This window comes from Camelus bactrianus, chromosome 11 (genome assembly GCF_048773025.1).
Source record: "Camelus bactrianus isolate YW-2024 breed Bactrian camel chromosome 11, ASM4877302v1, whole genome shotgun sequence".
Classification (NCBI taxonomy): domain Eukaryota; kingdom Metazoa; phylum Chordata; class Mammalia; order Artiodactyla; family Camelidae; genus Camelus; species Camelus bactrianus.
Window position 1 is genome coordinate 30,069,713 of NC_133549.1, and position 21,129 is coordinate 30,090,841.

At 32.6% G+C, this 21,129-nt stretch overlaps 1 protein-coding gene across 4 annotated transcripts in view; it reads right to left on the reverse strand.

Moving 5' to 3' along the window:
- ATRNL1 (attractin like 1) overlaps positions 1-21,129 on the reverse strand; it is a 631,157-nt gene that overhangs the window by 399,118 nt on the left and 210,910 nt on the right. For all 4 annotated transcript variants that reach the window (XM_074373561.1, XM_010969913.3, XM_074373562.1 and 1 more), the window contains exons 22-24: positions 9,087-9,181; positions 4,040-4,118; positions 1,947-2,104 (exon numbers count right to left, since the gene is read on the reverse strand). In XM_074373561.1, the coding sequence (XP_074229662.1) occupies positions 1,947-2,104; positions 4,040-4,118; positions 9,087-9,181 (332 nt within the window). The remainder of the gene's footprint in view (positions 1-1,946; positions 2,105-4,039; positions 4,119-9,086; positions 9,182-21,129) is intronic.

The window sequence follows — 21,129 nt, forward strand, 5'->3', positions numbered from 1 at the left end:
TCACAATTTTACACAGGAAGGGATGCTTCCCAATTTCTTTATAAGGCCAGTAGCACCATGCTACAAAGTCAGATAAGATTATAAGAATAGAGAACTACAGATTAATAACCCTCATAAAACAGGTATAAAAATTCTTTACAAAATTTTAACAAGTCAAATCCGACAATACATAAAAGGCGTAATACAAAATGACTAAGTGGAGCTCGCCCATGATTATCAAGGATGGTTAAATATTCAGAAATCAATTCATGTGATTAAACTCTATTAGCAAAAAAACCTCAATTAAAATAATTTTTCTATTTTATGTTTAAAAATGGAGTTTATTATAGTTCTATAAACACACATATTCATAATCTATAATATATTTCTCAGGACTAATGTAATAACTTTAATTAAAGAACAGGAATTAGGCTCTACCTATCTTGACCATCACAGTTATTTTCCACATTTTATTATTTTGGGAGAGTGGGATATTTCTACTTTATTAAACAAATTCTGGCTGGGCTTCCAGAACATTTTGGTAGTATGTTCTCAAAAGAAAATCCAATTTAGAAAGTAATTTCTAACCATTAAATATTCAAGAACATTCTAAACTGACTATGTAATTTGCTCAAAAATAAAATATAATTAGATAGCCATGAAATAAAGGGCAGATACAATCAAAAACAAAACAACTATTTCCATTTTAATTACTATTTAATAAGTTCATGGATGAGTCTTTTTGTCATCTTCAATCATAATCTGAATAAAATAAGTGAAATCTGATTAATATTTCAGTATAAATCTTAGAAAATGAAATGATACATCCAGCATCCTCAGTGTCAAATATTTTTTAAAGTATATGGAAATATTTCTGGTATTTTTGTCACTGTATTAGCATCTAAACCAATCACAATGAAAAAGTAAATTTATCAAATTAATTTCCATTACTATTTACTGAGTAATAATTTGTACTAGTATTTCTTGACAAGTAAGTGATTTCCTAAATTTAGACATGAAATCAACCTTATAATTAAGAATTTTTTCAGCAAACATGACTTTTAAAAATCACTCATTCCTCTCACAAATAACATAGAAATGAATATAAATAAAGCATGCAAAAATTTCTAGTCACAGATCATAGATCGTAAGTTGTTACTTATTAACATACAAGGAGATGAAATGATCTGTAATTTTTTTTAAAGATTTCAAAACACAGGACTTGGCACACATGAGCTAGTCAGTCAACTCATTTGAATTCAATCTAATTAAACAATCAGTCATAAAAGAATGAATAAATAAATCAATCCCAACATTATAACATACATACTTTTCTTTTATAAAAGCATAAATTAAGAACACAAACTTTGACTATTTCAAGACAGAAAGAACACCCTGAATGTTTCCCAGCAATAAATCTGAAGCCTTTCGCAGCCTATCGCTAAACACAATAAAAATAAAATACATAACATGTAGAGAGTAGATAAAGGAATCAATAGTGAGAGGTAGTGAGCCTTAAAGAATCAACTGTTATGTACTGCTAATCCTAAATTTTTAGTGAAAGTTTGGATTTTGTTCAGTATATAATAAAGCAAAATGCAATTACTAAACATAGCAAATCATTTCAAGTGGGATTCTAAGAAACGATTACCTACCTAACCCTCAAAGAATAAAGTTAATCAGAAAATACGACAATCTAGTTCTTTCAAACTTTGATGCATTTTTTAAGAATATAGCCTCACTGAAAAATCAGTACATTCCTTGGTTGATTCAATACATTTGTATAAATATCTTTATGAAGACATTCATCATCACAGACCTTCACTGCATCCTTTTTCTGAAGGGTCAATACATGTTTTCATATTGTTGAAAATATAGAAACTTTAGTATCTCTTTAAACAAAACCAGCATTCTTTTTATAAGGAAAATACTCAATGGTCGTTAAATTAAATACTATTAACACGTACCTGTATTTTAATAGGCCATGAAAAGTTGCTGACATACACGTAGAATGTAATGTTTGGATTGCTTCTAAAGTTAAATTTTTCATAGGAAAAACTATCTCTGTACTCCTTTATATTCATCTTGGAAACTATAGGAGTCTCCTCCCCAGATATTGTTCCAGCTAAAATGTAAATAATAATAACAAATTTAAATAATTCATATTAAGAAATAGCAATCTTTATTAATGTAATACATATATGATATTCACTTAATTTTTATAATTGTACTTTTAAGAACATAGCTATCAAAATAAACTCATGTTTACAATTTAGAACGACAAACAAGAAAGAAAATAAGATTTGTCACGAATATAATGGAAACAGATTTAGTATAAAAGTTATCTTTTAAAATGATACCGTGGCTTAAGTGCTATGCACTAGGTGCTGGCTTAGAGGCTTTATAATCTGTTTTAATAACAATTTTATCCCAGAGGTATGGTATTCCATCTCAGTTTGTCAAAATGAAAACTTAGCCTCACTAAGATTAAAACACTTGTCTCAAGTTTATAGCCACTGAACAATAAAGTCCTCTTTGGAACTCAGGTATGTATGGCTCCAGAAACTAAATTTTTTCTACTTCCCTACAGAGCCTTTCAAAACAAGACATATTTCACGTGTCTCAATCCAATTAAAAAATAGAAAAGAAATCAATATTTTTTGTTTACCACAAATTGAACCACCGCTACTTTGAATAAATTCAGAGGAGCATATAATTTAAAACATGAGCTAAATGTTCAATTAGTTAAACACATTCTGGGTACTCAATAAATATTTACTGAAATTAACCAAATGGAGAAAAAGAATTTCCAACAATCTTACCAAGCTCTCCATCTCATCAGTACAAATAATTAGAATTAGAATACTGAGTAACTGAATTAATTTCTAACTGATCACCTATTCCAAAATTTCCTTGGATGCTTTTTTAAAATGCAGATTTCCTGACACCATCTTCTAAACTGATAAAGGAAAATTTCTTAGATTTGGTTCTGGGAATCTGAAAATTGTACTTATTTCTTGCATATTAAACACACTGTTCAAAAGTGATTATACAGGTTTTATATATTTTGGTTCACAAATTTCAAAACTGTTCTAGAGTCAGCTTATTGTGCAGAAGTATATTTCAAATTAACAGTACAAGTTATCATTAGTTCTTAATAAATGAAACCCCCAGTGCCAAGGTTTTACTATATGTTTGGCATCATTGTAAAAAAAAAAACTCTACATATTTGTCTAAACTTTTCACTTTTTACATATGTAATATAAATTCTGGAACTGCAAAGACCTTATCATTCCTGAATTCTGCTTCCATTATTCTACATATTAAGATAACATAATGACTTAATCTTAAGAAATCAAATACGGATTTCTAAGAATTCATATATTTTCTTTAAAAAGTTTCCAGCATGTTTATGCAACAGTATACCTTTTATAGAGAAAGTAGGAAGCAGTAGAATTTCCTAAGACGTAAATATAAAAAAGTGACTATACTGTTTCATAATTCAACATACAGATGTATACTTCTTCTTAGTTCTATTTCTTAAAAGTCAACAATTGCAACTTATAAACCTCATTATGGAAGACATATTATGTGTAGGGTATTTTTTTAACCCTTTCCCAGCACCAAAGCTGACAAAGGTAGGGGGTATATAATCTAAGCTTAAAAGTAATAGATAAATTGTTAATGTGACAGCATATACAGAAGAATGTCATTGTTTTTTTAATAATTAAATTTATAATTTAAATCTGTCTCATTAATCATTAAGGAAGTAATCTATCTTAATTAAAATCACAGGAATTCATAACACTGCCACATAAAAAAATTAAGTAGTATACAATATCTGTTATCCATCTAATTTTAATTGAATTAGGGAGAACGTTAACCAAGGAAGCTTTATTAATAATGCTGCTTATTATTTTTACCTGAAACAGCCCAATGATTATGGTATATGATACTTTTTTAAAAAATTTTAATTATTTAAATAAACAGTAAAAGGTCACATTAGAACACCTTACATATAGGAACAGAAGTGAGTCATATGACAACAAAATTCTCTTACCTGTTGAACCAACTGACCATGTAATATTGAGATTAAAGTTGTTTGATGCATTAATTGAAATATCCAAATTTTTATTTGACTACGAAGAAAGAAAATATTGTTTAAAAAATCAAATTATACTAGATAAATATTTAATGATGTAATTACATCCATGCTGTATTTCTTAAATTGTATACATTACGTCAAGACTCAAGTGAGAAAGTATAGATACCAATTACACATTTTTTAATGAAAACATATGGTGATAAACTCATATCCTTTTAGATTCTCTACTATAACCTGGCCTTTCATATGTAAGCCAGAGGCTGCTGTAATTCAATATTCATATTTTGATTCTCTTTGCTTACCTGTAATTAATATTTAAATAATACATGCTTGGGTAGTCCAAAGTAATCTTGAAGCAATATAAGATTGTTTTGTTGAAAGACTTCTTGTTAGATTCATACTGTTTTATTATATATACATTTTCTAGTGAAAAAATACTTAAAATATGTAAACTAAAACTCTTAGGTAAAAATTATGAACCTACTTGGGGAAAAAGAGACCAACTCATTTAAACATCTGGACAGAGGAAAAGTGAAGAACTTTAAGTCAGTCAACCTGCATCTTGTCATTCACTAGTAGAGTTAATTTGAAGAAAACAACGCTTAAATGCTATTAGTTATTATCTTACCCCCAGAGATGAGAAACAAAATTATGTATGATTATAACTATTTAGACTTGCAGAAAGGCAAAGAATGATAGTCATATTAAATCAGTTTGGTTTCAGATACTGAATGCATTGTGCTGTGCTTTAAATATACAAAGACTCAGAAAAAAGGCTGCATGGCTAAGGGAGACCTGACTACTAAAAAATTAAAATTAATTCCTTAGTATTACTATTTTCTCTAAATAAGATAGAACAAGTAAGCCAACAGAAAATAAATCTCCAATTTTCTGAGTAGTTCTTAGAAAAAATAAGTCTATAGGCAATTAAGGTCCCCATATCTGCCATAGCAGTCTTGGGAGGAAACTGACAGAAGGGCACAGCCCTCCCTGATGACAGGAGTAGAAAGAAAAGCACCATAAAAGGCAAAGGCTACTGGAGGGTGTGTGACAGTCATCCCATGTAAATGATACACTAAGACCCAGTTTTTTTTACCTCCGAATAACAACTACTCTTAATGATTGCCATAGATACAGGGACAGTTGTTCTGCTATTCAGAACCCTTAACAATGCTCCACAACCACTGAAAGACACTCTCTTCACAGTTTCCAGGAAGCAAATATAGATTCAAGAGCGGGCATTTTGAAAGAGCATGCAACATAAAATGTGTGATAATAAGGCTGAACAGTTCAGTCACACAGAGTTTTCAAGGTAGTGATCATCACTACTGCAGAGAGATAGCATCTGAGAGTTCAAAGTAATCAAAGAAAAAATAAGGCCTGAGAGTTTAAATATACACAGCATTTCAGAAGGATCCTGCAGCATCCATCAGAGTCATACTTACAAACGGCCATGAATGTAAGAAGGAGGTTAACTTACTGAGCTTGGTTAAGATACTTTCTCATATATACCACAAATTTGTCAAGCTTCTTGAGACCTTCCTACATTTTATGATACACGAGTAAAAAGAATTGACACTGATTCAAGATAATGCCACTACTAATGACCCCAGTAACAAATGCAAAAAGCTTTTATGTCAGCATGCAATTAGGTCTGTTCAATAGATGAGTTGCTCAGGTGTGGTAGGCAACATCTATTGCATCATATTTATAATACTGCATTAAGGAAAACCCAGTTATGAAAAGACGGTATCTCTGGTAACAGAAACTGATTTGGGTCATCATAAGAAACTAACCAGACCGGAAAACCAATTAGTGCGTCACATTCATTAAATCATGTTCATGAAGCAACGAAATGAATTAATAAATAGTATGCACTGTTGAGTTTTATGACCTTGGGTTCAAATCTGAGCTCTTTAACACACATACGGATTGATTTAGGAAAGCTATTCTAACTGAAAATCAGTTTCCTTATCTGTAAAATGGGGATGTAATGACCTCCCTACAGCATTTCTTGTGAATATTAAATAAGATAATCTCTCAAAAAATTTATGGTTTCAGGCCATAGTGCTGGTAATGGTAATGCTGCTGATATTATTAGGTCTGGGGACATAGGATGTCTTCTTTTTCTTCTACTTCATATTCTTCTTTACTAGGGGTCTCAGGAAGAAGGCATGATTGCTGATCTTCGGAAAGGGTTGATTTTTTATTATTAATGAAGTGGTTCAAAAGGAGTTGCTTTTCTATGAAAACAAAACATGGTAGAAACAGTACACCCCTAAGAAAGCTTAAATCACTATTTCTATCTTGAAGTCACATCTTCTAATTATGTGTGCCTTATTTTGGCTAGGGGAAATGAGAATAACTGCTATTATTGCTAAAAAGGTCATACAAAATTTTCAATTGATGTAGAAAACTATAAAACCCTTCTAGAATTTTTAATTCATCCTCTTAAGTTTAGTAGGCATTACTGAAATATTTGAATGGTACCATAACTAAAGCCGCATAAAATACATTGAAGATCAAGGAAAATATACTGACCTGGAAGATGTAATACTGTGACTACCACAGTAAATGAAAAATTAGTCACTTAGAACATTGTCGGTTAGATGTGGCTAAGTTCAGCAAGATCATATTATACAAAAAACAACTCCAGAAATTGTTCATGTAAAAGCATTGGTTGGAGGTGATGTACAGTGGGTTAGAATTGAATCTGTTGTCAAAATGTAATAAATAAATGATAAAACTGTTGTGACATCAATAACAAGATGGGGAGAGGGGAGTAGTAAAAGTATACTTTTTGCATGTGATTGAAATGAAGTTGTCATCAGCTTAAAAATCACTGTTTTTAACTATAAGATGTTGTCTGTAAGCCTCATGATAGCTACAAAGAAAATACATACAGAAGACACAGAAAAGACAAAAGCAAGGAATCAAAGCGTATCAATATCCAAAAAAAATCAAAGAAACACAAAGGAAGACAGCAAGAGAGAAGAGGGACAAAAGATCCTTAAGACAGACACAATAACAGAATGGCAAAATTAACTCCTTACTTATCAATAATTACTTTAAACATAAATGGATTAAACTCCCCAGTCAAAAGACATAGAGTACCAGATTTTAGCGGCAAGGATTTCAACTTTTCGCCGTTGAGTATTATGATGGCTGCAGGTTTGTCTTAAATAGCTTTTATTACGTTGAGGTATGTTTCCCCTAACCCAATGTGGTTAAGAGTTTTTACCATAAATGGGTGTTGAATTTTATCAAATGCTTTTTCTGCATCTATTGAGATGATCATGTGATTTCTGTCCTTTCTCTTGCTGATGTGGTGTGTCAAGTTGATTGATTTGCATATGATGAAACATCCTTGTGTCCCTGGGATGAACCCAGCTTGATCATGGTGTATAATTTTTTTTATGTGTTGTTGGATTGTTTGCTAATATTTTGCTCAGAATTTTTGCATCTATGTTCATCAGTGATATTGATGAAACGTTATCTGATATAAATCTTAGCAATGTCCTCCAAGGGCAGTCTACCCAGGCCATAGAAATAAAAGCAAAAATAAATAAATGGGACTTAATTAAACTTATAAGCTTTTGCATAGCAAAGGAAACCATAAGCAAAACAAAAAGACAACCTATGGAATGGGAGAAAATATTTGCAAAACATGAGACTGGCAAGGGCTTAATTTCCAGTAAAAACAGCTCATACAACTTAATAAGAAAAAACAACCCAATCCAAAAATGGGCAGAAGATCTAAACAAGCAATTCTGCAATTCTCCAATGAAGACATACGAATGGCCAGTAGGCACATGAAAAAATGCTCAATGTTGCTAATTATCAGAGAAATGCAAATCAAAACTACAATAAAGTATCACCTCACACCAGTCAGAATGGCCATCATTCAAAGGTCCGCAAATGATAAATGCTGGAGAGGGTATGGAGAAAAGGGAATCCTCCTACACTGTTGGTGGGAATGTAGTTTGGTGCAGCCATTATGGAAAACATTATGGATATTTCTCAAAAGACTAAAAACAGACCTACAATATGATCCAGCAATCCCACTGCTGGGCATATAACCAGCGGGAACCTTAATTCAAACAAGATACATGCACCCCAATGTTCACAGCAGTACCATTTACAATAGCCAAGACATGGAAACAACCTAAATGTCCATCGACAGATGACTGGATAAAGAAACTGTGTATATTTATACTATGGAATACTACTCAGTCATAAAAAAAACAATGAAACAATGTCATTTGCAGCAACATAGATGGACCTGGAGACTGTCATTCTAAGTGAAGTAAGCCAGATGGAGAAAGAAAAATACCATATGATATCACTTATATGTGGAATCTAAAAAAAAATTTTTTTTAAAATACAAATGAACTTACCTACTAAACAGAAACAGACTCTTAGACATAGAAAACAAACTTATGGTTACCAGGGGGGAAGAGGGAGGGAAGGGATAAACTGGGAGCTCGAGATTTGCAAATACTAATATACATAAACTTACATAATGTAATATGTCTCAATAAAAATAAATTTTTAAAGCTATCATAACTCAGACAAACCAGCAGCTTTAGAAAAAAAGACAATGAAAACCTACGACTCAGTAATGGTATATAAAAGAAGAGAAAACATATATAATACAGCTTGTGTTTTGAAGTTATGGGTTTTATTTTCAAACAAGACTACTCCCAATTTGAGAACATAATCATAAGCACAAACACTGTTGCAAGCCCGAGAAGTAAAAGAAATAATATATAAATTTTAGGACTGTTTTCAAAATCTGAAATATCAAACACAAATTCTCTGAATCACAAGGATATCTACATTTTATGAAAAAAAACTATTAAGAAGATTAGTCTTTCTACAAAAGCCCTACAGTGTGGTAATTTTGAGAATAGGTACAATTACAATGAAAGATGATGAAAAAATTGTATTCCTTGATATTAATATAATTATACTATGAAAGTTATTTAAACTGTCCCCTTACCTGCTCCGGGTTTGCTATGAAGTTTATAGCAGTATGGTGGCGATCATCTTCCTGTAATAAGCTGAATGTAAACTGATAATCAATCAAAAGGCTGTCTGCAGGGGGAAACAAAAACACAATCCTGATATGTATCTTTTTTAATTGTTTGATAAAAGTTAGGTGAAAATATATTGCATATTAATATTGAAAATGATTATCATTAATCATTAGTGGACTACTCAAGACTGGCAAATTATAAATCTTTGTCATCAAGCAACAAAAAGCAAAATATAATACAGAGTATTTCTAATTCTTTAAAAATTCTATTCATTACTTCTGTTGTCATCATAGAAGTTCTACAAACACTATAGCTATTCTGGAAACCACACAAAAGTAAGAGAAGAAATTAAGTCATCCATAATCTTATAACTAGAGAAAAATACTGGTAACATTTAGTGCATTTTATTCCAGTTAAAATTTTGTAAATCGAAAGATAGGCAAAAATCTTGGTAATCTACTTCCACAAAATCAAAGTTCTTTGAAAACATGAACTTTAATAGCTAAATAACATTTCATCATATGCTATAATGCATTTACCTGTCCCTTTATTATTGTGGTTGTTTTTACTTTCAGCATGTTTAAAATGGCTCTGTGATAAACATATCATTCTACCAAGGTCACTCTTACAAACAATTGGTAAAGAGACGTCAGTGGTAAACATTTTTAAATTTTGTTCATGTATAGTGGTGAAACCAAGGTTACAGGTCATGAGGAGCTTCACATGTTATACAAACATGAACCATTACTTATAATGTTAAACTGCCACCTTTAGAAAATTTTTCAAATTGTTTAAATAGAGATGACTCCCATTTTTGGGGTACATACCTTTCATGTTATGCCCTGAGCCATTAAACCCTACTAAAATAAAAAGTAAAGACAGGGAAAATATCACTGGATTTATTATCAAGACATCATTCTTCATGTGGCTTACTATGTACTTGATAAGATCCACCCTATATATTTCCTGCGTAATTTAGTATAAGACAACAACTTTGTCTTTGTAAGAATTTACAGGCATCCTTGTATGCGATAATGAGAACTATGTCATAGGTCATATTTCTGCTTTTCATCTCACTGCCAGAAAATGCATAGGCAAATTCAATGGGCCAGTCTTATTCTAGGGACTGGAAGTATATAAAAATCAAAGATACAGAATTCTGTCCTCAAGCAAATTATACTCTATTGAACAGACAATGAAAATTAATAAACAATTTAAGCGTATAGTATAACAGATGACAGTAAGTGTAAGAGTAATAAGCCAGTAGAGAGGAGAGGAACTGCTGTTCAGGCAGGCGTACGCTTGCAACTTTGAAAAGGAAAATTGAAGATCAAAGACAGTAAGAGAATAAGCCATGGAGTTTCCTGGAGAAAATGGAATCCAGGCAAAGGAAACAAGTTCAAAAACCTCAATGAAAGAACAAGTCTTAGCTGTGATTCTTGTAAACAGGCTGTGGTAAGAATGCAAACAAGAGGTGATGGTAGATGTGGTAACAGCAGTGAGGTCATGAGAAGGGCCCGACACACAGAGTGTATGCAGAAGGTGTAACAAACAGGATTAGCTAAATAAACAGACGTTGCATTTGAAAGAAGCAAGGGTAAAGTTTTTTTTGACCCAAGCCAAGCAAAATGTCAGCATTAACTGAGACCGGTGAGAAAAAAGGGTTTTGCGTTGGGAGTTTGGAATAATTAGAAGCTTAGTTCTGAAGATGTTAAATCTGTGTTACTTATTGAATACCTAAGTGATACATTGAACTCAGCAGTCAGGAGATAGCAATTTAGAAACCTTCAGCATTTTAGATGGAATTTAAAGCCATGAACTCAAGAAATCACCAGTTGCTGATAGGGAAGAGGCCCAAGGGATGAGCCCTGGGGCAAACCAAAGTCACACAATCCGATCCTCAGGAAGAGTCAACAAGGGAGACTGAGAGGGCAGCCATGAGGCAGGAACAAAAGCAGAATCCAATGCCAGGGGGGCCAGGAAAAGAGACTGGGGACCACCCTGGTCCGCTGCAGCTGAGAGGGTTTTCAGAAGTAGGGCTGCAATACTGAGGAAGAAGATACCTGTTCAGAATGAAGGGAAAACACCACTGAGGGAAAGTAAACATTTCAAAACTGTTTTCAAATATGTGTCTGCCTAATTACCTCTACGTTCTCCTCCCTTGAAACTGAGCACTAGGAAGTGAGGAGTAGACGCCCTCAGGAGGCAGGGACTGGGTGACCTGGGCAGCTCCGGGCAGAGGCTCCAGTGCCCCAGGCCTAAGGACGTTCTTCTGCCTTTATGGACCCCAGCCCTCAGCCACAATCACCAAATTCTCGGCCAGGCATTCAAGCTTGATTTCTCTCTTGCTTATTTATCATAGTTGCAGATACAAGATCAGAACAAAGTATACGATGCAACCATCAACCCTAATGTCACTTGACAACAGCCCCAAGAAACTCCTGCTGCTGAGCCCAAAGGGTGGAGCCTTGTAAACCACGCCCACCCTACACTAAGGCGAGCAGAGAGGGAGCCTGTGTTGCTGCAGGAAACACAGCAAAGTGTTAAGCTATATTAAAGCTCAAGTGGTAAGTACACAATTTTAAAATCATATATACTACAAAAGTATATTTATATGTATATACACAAAAATATGTATACTATAGTGTCCAGCATATTTAAAATTTTTCATAGTTAAAAAAGATGAACTGTATTCTGCATGTTTAAATATATTACTGACTGGAGACAATTATTTGAAAATTTTGTGAATAGAAAAAATACCAAGGATATATTTCAAAGCTTGAAGAAACCATAAATACTATACGAACCAATCCTCTGATTTCATAGACTGAGCCCTGTCGGCTGGAACAGCTAAAATGATATAGCTAGCTCTTAAATATATTGGCTAACAATCAGCAAACTATCTCTGATAATTTCAGGAAATTTTAGACATTGGCAATTAATTTCCCAATTATACCTAAAAATGAAGTCTACAAATATGGGCAAATGGGTATGAAGAAGAGCCACTCGTTTTTAAATCTCTCTCACGTTTTATATGAACTTGGTACACCTTAAAGTTAGTATGAGTCTGCTTATACTTCTGGCTCCAAATTCTGACTGTATAGATGATTAAAAAAAAAAAAACATGAAAACAAAGTAAAAGAAAAAGGTGACATCTTTTGTATTGTTAAGTTAGTTTGACTCGTACAGTATGCAAGAAAAAAAAGAAAATCTAAAAAACCCCACATAATTAAAGATAAAAGGTGAGCTAACACTGAAGACTACAATGAAAAGAGAATTAAATAAGTTAAAACTGTAAGAAGCAAGACAAATAAAAAGTAATGATATAATGGCAAAATTAAAAATAACAAATCAGAAAATAAAAGGATTAAAATGACATGATTCTGAATCAGTGCTATGTAGGTCAAATCTGAAAAAATCTCCCAGAATAGAACAAAGATGAAAATCATTCAGAAGGAATATTAGGCATATAAATTTACAACACATGCATGGATAATGTTATTAAAACAGATACAACAAATTGAAAAGAAGCACATATAACACATGTAAAATGTATGGTAAAAAATCTGTTGAAGATTCAAATCTAAATACTGAAAGGAAATACCCTGCACAAAAGATAAAGAGAATCCAGCATTATTCATAATATCCCAAAAGTAAAAACAACCCAAATATCCATCATTGGTGAATGGTAAACAAAATGCAGTGTGTCCATACAATGGGATACTATTTGGCTATTAAGACGGCATACTGACACCTGCTATAACACAGGTGAACCTTGAAAACATTACGATAAATAAAAGAAGCCATCACAAAAGACCACATATTTCGTGACATCATTTCTACAGTATGTCAGAGTAGAACCAATCCATAGAGACAGAAAAAAAGATTACCACAGCTAGGGGAAAGGAGAATGAGAAGTGACTGCTGATGTGGACTGGGCTTCTCTTTGGAGAGAGAAAGCCATTCTAAAAGTAGACAGTGGTGGTGTTTGCACAACCTCGTAAATATATAAAAAATCACTGAATTCTACACTTTAAAGGGGTGAGATTTTAGGAATATGAATTATATCTCAGTAAAGCTGTTATTAAAAAAATACCATAGACATTCAGGCATATCCATGTGGGCATGTTCACACACACACACATGCACACACGCACACATGCACACACGCACACACACATTCACACGCATTCAGACAAATGAGTTATTTACATAACAAGATTAGGCAAGATGCTAGGTGGTTTTAAGTAACAATATAGGGCAAAAGACAAGAAGCAGGAGCAATATTTTACGGAACATGTACACTCAACATCCTGTCTACATAGAAAAACAACAAAAAGATCATCTCAGGTAAGTAAATGCCCTAGAAATATGTGATCTACATACTCATCCTGAAGAAAAAATTCATACACATACTACAACTAAGAGACAAATACAGATATGGAAATAGCATAGCAAAAAGATCTGTCAGTGAACAGATGACAGGTTTCAAGTAGAACAAAAGAAAACAAAGTTATCTTTTTATGTCTAAAATCAGATTGTGTACCAAGAAATATTATACAACTAAAAAGCTACTAAAATAAGAAACAATTCCAATATGTGGCCAAATACAATATAAAATATAAATACCTACAGCTCTTATTGGGGGGCTATTTTAATACATTGGTGATTATGCTTATCTCTCCACCAAAAAGAAAAAAAGAAAAACTGCCCTAAATACTGTACCTACACAGTTAGTCCTAATATCTAAGATCTCCAGATCCCTTTCCATGCGTATCATTTGCTTATAATAAAACTATTCTGAGAGTAGAGTGTTTGACTTCTATAAGCTGTTTTGGAAATTGAACACAACATAATTAATGCATAATTAAAGTACATGTGGAAATTGAAATCAAGAATGATGTCAAGAGAAATAAGAGAAAGACAATGAAGCAGGCAAAAAAGTATTAAATGGATAAAAAATTAAATGGAGTGCACAGGATTTCAACAGAAGACAACAACATGGAGAGTTACAATATTGCTTCAAAGGAGATGAAATTTTTGAATGGGTAAACAAAAGCAATTATTTGTCAGTGTCAAAGGAAGCAAGGCAGATATTATTTCTATGTCCAGATACTAAGGTATTGACATTGGGAAAGGAAAAACAGTTAACACTTTCCTTAGAGAACAGATAGGATATAACAAGTTTCAGTTAGAGTTAAGACAGTAGAGTTCCAAAAAGAGTAAGAATATACCTTGGTGATTTAATTTTAAAATAAAAACATTTTCAAAGGAAAGAAAGAATAATAACCCAGAAGCAACGAGTATACTTAGCTCCTAGGTTCTTGTTTCTAAATACCATTCTCCAATATAAGGAACAATGGCTTCCTGGGAAAATGGAAGATTTCAGGGCTGGGCAGGAGAAGTACAAGATGAGTCTGAAATATTTCGTGGTGTCAGAAAATAAGCAAATACTCAGAAAATGAGAGTCTTGCGAAAAGGACACAGGAGCCAATTTGAGGAAGTTCCCAACAGCCAAATCTAGAGCAATTTCAGCAATAAAATAGAGTGATAGTAATTTATTATAAGCCATTATATATATATATATATCTCCATGGATTTATATTGATAAATACAAATAAGTGAATAAACACACAGATGAAGAACGGACAGCTCTTCCTTATAGTTAATAAAGGTGGAAGAAGTGATGGAACAGAAAATCACCACTTGGCAAACACATCAATGTATGGTAAAAACAGTGGATGATAGTATGATAAAAAATAGGGTATTTACATCATCTCCAAGAATTTTCGCATAATATACTCATTAAATACAATAAGAAATAGTAACTTTAGAGTGGACTTTAGACTTCACACGTTAACAGCTGATCAAAGATAACACCATCAATAATGGAACAAACTGAAGTATCTATGTATCTGTGATCTAAGAAGGCAAACATGCCAGGATCACAAGTGAACTCCACCTTGGCTTGTGCATGCTGTATCACATGACACTGTTCATACAAATTTCAGCTCATTTGGAAACCAGAATATTTATTCTATAAACTCTGAATTTTTTCAGAAATTTTTAATTGGAGTATCTTGAGAAAGGAACTAAGACCTAATGATTTGCTTTTTTACCAGTGAATACTGTATTTCACTTTTAATTTAGCATTATGCACAGGATTTAAGGAGATTGCAATTGAAATATCCCATTTACCAACTGGGTTATAGTAAGCAGGGTAATTAACCTCAGTGAGATTCAATGGCACAACAGGTTAAAACCGCCTGTCTCACCGGATTGCTCTGTGGGTTACATGTAATTGTGTTAGTATGTACTTGGCTTGATTGTCTCATAAAATAAAGGCATCCAATAAATATTTCACTTTCCTTATTCACTATATTGGCTCTGAAAGAATTCTAAAAAATTTCAAAACTCAAACCGATTCTCTTACGTGTATTTATATACAGTTACATATTTGTTAATAAATATATGAGTTCATGATCATGTATTTAGCGATCCTGAGGGGTCTGAAAAGGATGTACATAGATTTTGACAACAGCATCAAGAATCCAAATATGTTTTAAATAATGGTATATGTATAAGTACATGTATTTGCCAGTTGAGACAATTGTTTAGTAAATGATAAAACCTACATGAATGTAAATTCAAGTATACTCACAGTCTAAATGCATCATAGTCACATTTAAAATGTAGCTCCAGAAATAACGTCTCAGAAAATGAACTAAAATGGTCTCTTTCATCTCTATTGCCCTCATCAACCTGTTTGACACACTGCAAGCAGACTGATTATTTTAAAATTAAAAGTGAACATTTTACTCTCCTCTTAAACCCTTCAGTGGCTTCTCATTTTTCTTATGATAAAGACCAAAATGCACCTCATCTCCTAACCTCTCACCACCTAGTTCAGTGTGTTAAAATGTTAGTGTCTCACCTGCCCTGTTCCTTCCAACCACTAATTTGGTGCATGCTGCTCCCACCGATTCTACTTCCTCCCATCCTCATGCCATCGCCGCTCCACTACCAAGTCATCTTCCACATCAAAGCTTCATCATTCTCTTGCCTCACCCACTTCTACTCCCTGTCCCACAAATTAGGTCAGGCTCTCTTGTAATCTCTTGTAATATATTCCCAAAGCATCTATTATCCTTATTCAGAGTTCTTATGACAATCATACCTAGGTAATTATATAACACGTTTAATATCTATTTTCTCTACTACTTTATAAGCTTCAATGGAGCAGAACCCGTTTTGCTCACTGTAATATCCACAGAGACCAACAAAGTAGTTAGTCAATAGATAAATGCTGAATGAATACACAAAAGTGAGTCAATTCCAATAACTGACAGTCTCTCCAAGCTCTAACAGGGTAACTCTTCAGTAAGTAAATTAAGGGCAAAAAAAGTTACCTTTGTGCAAATTAAATGAAATAATTAATATTAAATTGTTTTGCAAATAATAAATATGCACTAACTACTAGTATTCCCTTGTGCTATCCGTGCTTATAATTATTAATTAAGAATTTCTATTGAGCTTGGGACATTTAGAATAATTCCAAAGGTAAAACCTGTTGCAGGAATTTTGCAACGTCAATGTTCCCTAGATAAAACATCACAGAAAAAGCACAGAATCTTTGTTATTATCCACATTCTGAATGACTGATTGTGTAGACTACGATATACACTTAAACTCACTGAGCCTTATTTTTTTCATCAATGAATAAGAGAGGATGGGCCGTGATCACCAATGCCTATACATCAATGATTCTAGTGGTTCTCATATAATATACCATGATCTCTTCAGAAGCCACCTTCCTTTACTTCTTAGTATCTCCAAGTAGCTAAACCTTCCATTAATCTGCAATGACATATGGAAATCTGCTTAGGTTTTATTTGAAGCAAATGTTCCATAGACTAAGTAGAAAAATAAAGACTGAAGCTCATTTTTATTCAAATGAATGGCTGATGCTTAAAGCTTTCCAATGATGAATGGTACTACTTTATGAAAATAAATTAAAAAATAAAGGTAAAGCAACTTTTACTTGATAGACTTTAACATGATCTCCAAACATTTTTGGTCAAATACCCCATCGGTAAAAATACGTGCCCACACAGCCACAATGCATGTGTATTCATTTATTTATTAATAATTTATATGTGTCCTCCTAGTATGTATTTACTGAGAGCCTACCCAGAAGCCACAGACTTTTCTGAGTATGGGTTCCAACAAGAGAAGGTCCTGGGTTCAGAGACTTTCATTCTACTGAGTAAAGAAAATCCACATTCAAGTAAGCAAATAAGTGAGATAACTGCATTCTGTGTAAGTGTTAGGATGGGGGAAGAAAGGTTACTGTGATACCCAAGGGAGTCCACTTCAGGGAGAAGCAGAGTATTGGTTAGGGATGGAGTAGCTGAGACAGAGGATACAGTAAATGCAAAGGCCATGATCTTAGGTAAAGTTTGGGGTATTTAAGAACAAGCAGATTAAGTCATTAAGAACTTTATAAAAATAAAATGACTGCCATATAAATTCCCAAATGTTTAGGAATCTGATTCTGGAGTCTGTTTTGTTCATTGATTCTTATACCAGAATAGGAACCAATACAGTTAGAGTCACAGTATGTCTGGGTATCCGTCAGGCGGGGATTTCTCATTCTTCTTCCTTTTCATGATTTTACTGTATATTCTAAAAGTGTATTCTTTAAAATAAAATTTAATGTAATTTATTCATGCATATCCTTCAAAAACCTGAACTGAATGAAATTCTAATTGGAAATGCATAAAATTTATATGTATATATCAGTCTTTTAAAGTATGATATTTTCATATGAAGACTTCTCATTTGAGTAAGTTTGAATTTTCATTTGTTTAGGTCCTGTTTTGATTTTCTTTAACATGGTGTTTTTATTTTATTCACATAAAAACAACTCTTAGGCTAAACATAGTGCAAATTTTTGTTGTTCGAGTTTTACCACCTGTGGTCAAGAGTCGGTGGTACAGACCCAGAGGTGGGTACAGACTCAGACGACCTGGATTGAAACTGGCTTTGACATTTCCTAGCTGGGTGATCTTATACAGATGAATTAAACTTTCTCTGCCTTTGTTCCCTCAAATAAAAAAATAGGGATAAAAAGTATACCCTTCTCATTTGAGGATTAAATAATCTAATAAATATAAACGGCTTAGACTAGCCTAGCACAGGAAGTGCTCAATAAAGTTTAACTAGTATTATCATCATTTTAAAATCAGGTGGTTTTCCAGTTTTATTCAATAAATATTTCTAAATAATGAGCTATATATCTGTAAAAAAGAAAAAGTGGTTCAGAATAAGAGTATTATATACGTTACCACCACTTTTATGTAAAATCGTTCTCAGGACATAATTTACTTAGAAACGCATGCATTCAGCATTTAGAAATGCACACTCAGCATCTTTATACCAATAAGGAGCTATTAACCCTTGCGCAAGGCAGATGCATCCCCATGCCATGCCACTGGGCTTAGTAAGAAAAGTTAAGTACTGGAGATCAGCCCCACTTCCTTGCAGCCGGCACTTGTGCAGAGGGCAGACTGCACGGATCCACCTGGGAGCCCAGCTGGGAGGTTTTCAGACAGTTTTGTTTTCCTCCTTAAATTTTTTGTGTTTTGTTTAAATATTTTTACAGTGAGTCTGTGTCACTTACATAGCCAGAATAACACTTTTATTTAAAAATATACAGTCAAATAAGTTTTTCATCTCTCTTCTAGATTAATTCAATAGCACTTTTTTCCTCTCAAATATTTCTTGTAATTGTGTTATATTGTACTTTAGTTTGAAACATACTAAAATATTAAACAATTTTGAAGTAAAAATGTTTAAATACTGATATAAGCTTCAGAAGATTTAATAAAAACACTGATGAATCAAAGAACAAGATTAAAATGCCAACCATGAGGCATCTATGTTTTGTCAGATAATCATCAGTCCATCAAGTCTTCAGTCTGTGAAATATAAGAATTCAGATTCTCTGTGTTCATCAGGGTCACTTCTGTTCTACTTGCAGATGGACCAGCCAAACCCTATTTAGAATTCTATTTATATTTATCAGTGAAAAAGTCATATAAACAATTAACTAAGAAAGTAGAATATATTTTGCTTAAAATAGGAAAACTTTTAAATTCTGTTTTAGAACAAAACAGAATAGTTAACACTAAGTATAAAATTAACACAAGTTTTAATTGCTTTCTTGTTTTGTATGACATAGCATTTTAAGTGATTGAGATTGATATTTTTTTAATTTACAGCTATAATAACACTTACGAGAAGCATTACCTATTATATATCAAACAAAAGAAAAGAAATCAAATCCAATAAATGTATGCCAATAAACAATGTCTTTCAGTATGACATAACCATTAATTAAATAAGTCAATAATAATTAAAGGGTTTACAGTGAGATGACTGGATAAATTTATTTTAGTAATATAAACTAAGCGAATATGTGATAGGCGGCAGAAGTGAGCACTGAATATAAAAGTAGTAATTAATTTTATTACTCTTAAATGAGGCAGTGTATTATCTTAGTCACATAATTGCATCTTGAACTCTAAATAGCAATAAAAGAAAATCAAAGTGTAAAACAGTAATTTTTGAAAGAGTAAAGGGTGAAAAAAGCCCAAATATATTAGATTACTTGGAAAATACAATAATTGGCAGTTTGGACATTGCATGCACTTGAAGAATTAGTGTAGTAGGAGCATAAAGTAGATGATTGCAGTAAGCGATTTTCTGTACTCTGCTTCTACTCATTGAAATACATTCTGTACATAACATTTTCATAGTCCAGTTTTTCATTTTGTGTTTAAGGTTTTCTTATAATTGTTATTGTAACTTAAAAGAAAGAATTCAAGAAAAAAGAAACTATAATACTTTGTGACTACTGCTTTTTATATTTGCCAAGATAAATTGTTATTCAGTGTTTACCAGAGTCAACCAAATTAGGCATCATTGCTAGAAACTTTCTTTCCTCCACGTGATACAGAAGAGCTATCTACTACATTTGGATTGGGGTTTTAAACTGAAGATTGAAAAACTATGAAGACAGTACAACTGCTGGAGTATTACTTTCAATTAAGTTAATACCACCATGCACTCAATTGCTTCAAGTTACAATATGGACCTGCACTTTAAATTTCAGTCTAATCTTTTAAATCAGAATAGTTTCCATTAACACTATTACGAGAACTACTGACCTTTTCTTTTTTTTTTTTTTAACGCCATTTCCTTTAAATGTTATGAAGTTTAAGATCTCATAACAAATGGCAAGACTGCCATCTAGTGCTTCATGACTGTTCCTTTAACATTTTTAAAAGAGGGTGGGAGTCCTCTGTAACAGATGAGCAGTCCAGTACAGTAGCCACTATTCACATGTACCTACTGAGTAACTGAAGTGTGACTGATTTGAATTGGGACTGCCATAATGATAGAATACAAACTATATTTCAAACACTGTGCTTGAAGAAAAACTGAAAAAGAAAAAAAAGACGTCATTGATGATTTTTTTATACTGTTACATGTTAAAATGACATTTTAGATATGCTGAGTTAAATGAAATATATTATTATAGTTGATTTCACCTGTTTACTTTGACTTTTGTGATGTAGCTAGCAGGAAATTTTGAATTACACACGTGGCTCATATGAATTTTGGATACCACTGATCCAGAAGAAAAATCCAGAGACCAGCTTAGTCTCAAATATAAAAGGCTTAAATATTAGTATATTTGTTATTTCTAAAAAGTGGGTCATAATTTATTTGTGTCCATAATTACAACTAGTTACTCTTTGGGGACACAATAAAAGCTAAAGATTCAAGAAGAATCAAACAAGAATTTCTAATTTTAAAAAATCAGATAAAAATATGTCCCCATAATATACAAGATGTTTGAGAGAAGAAAAACAAAATGAATGTGGAAAATATAGACAATAAGGATAATTTTAAAGTCATAGAAAATAGACAATTTAAGCG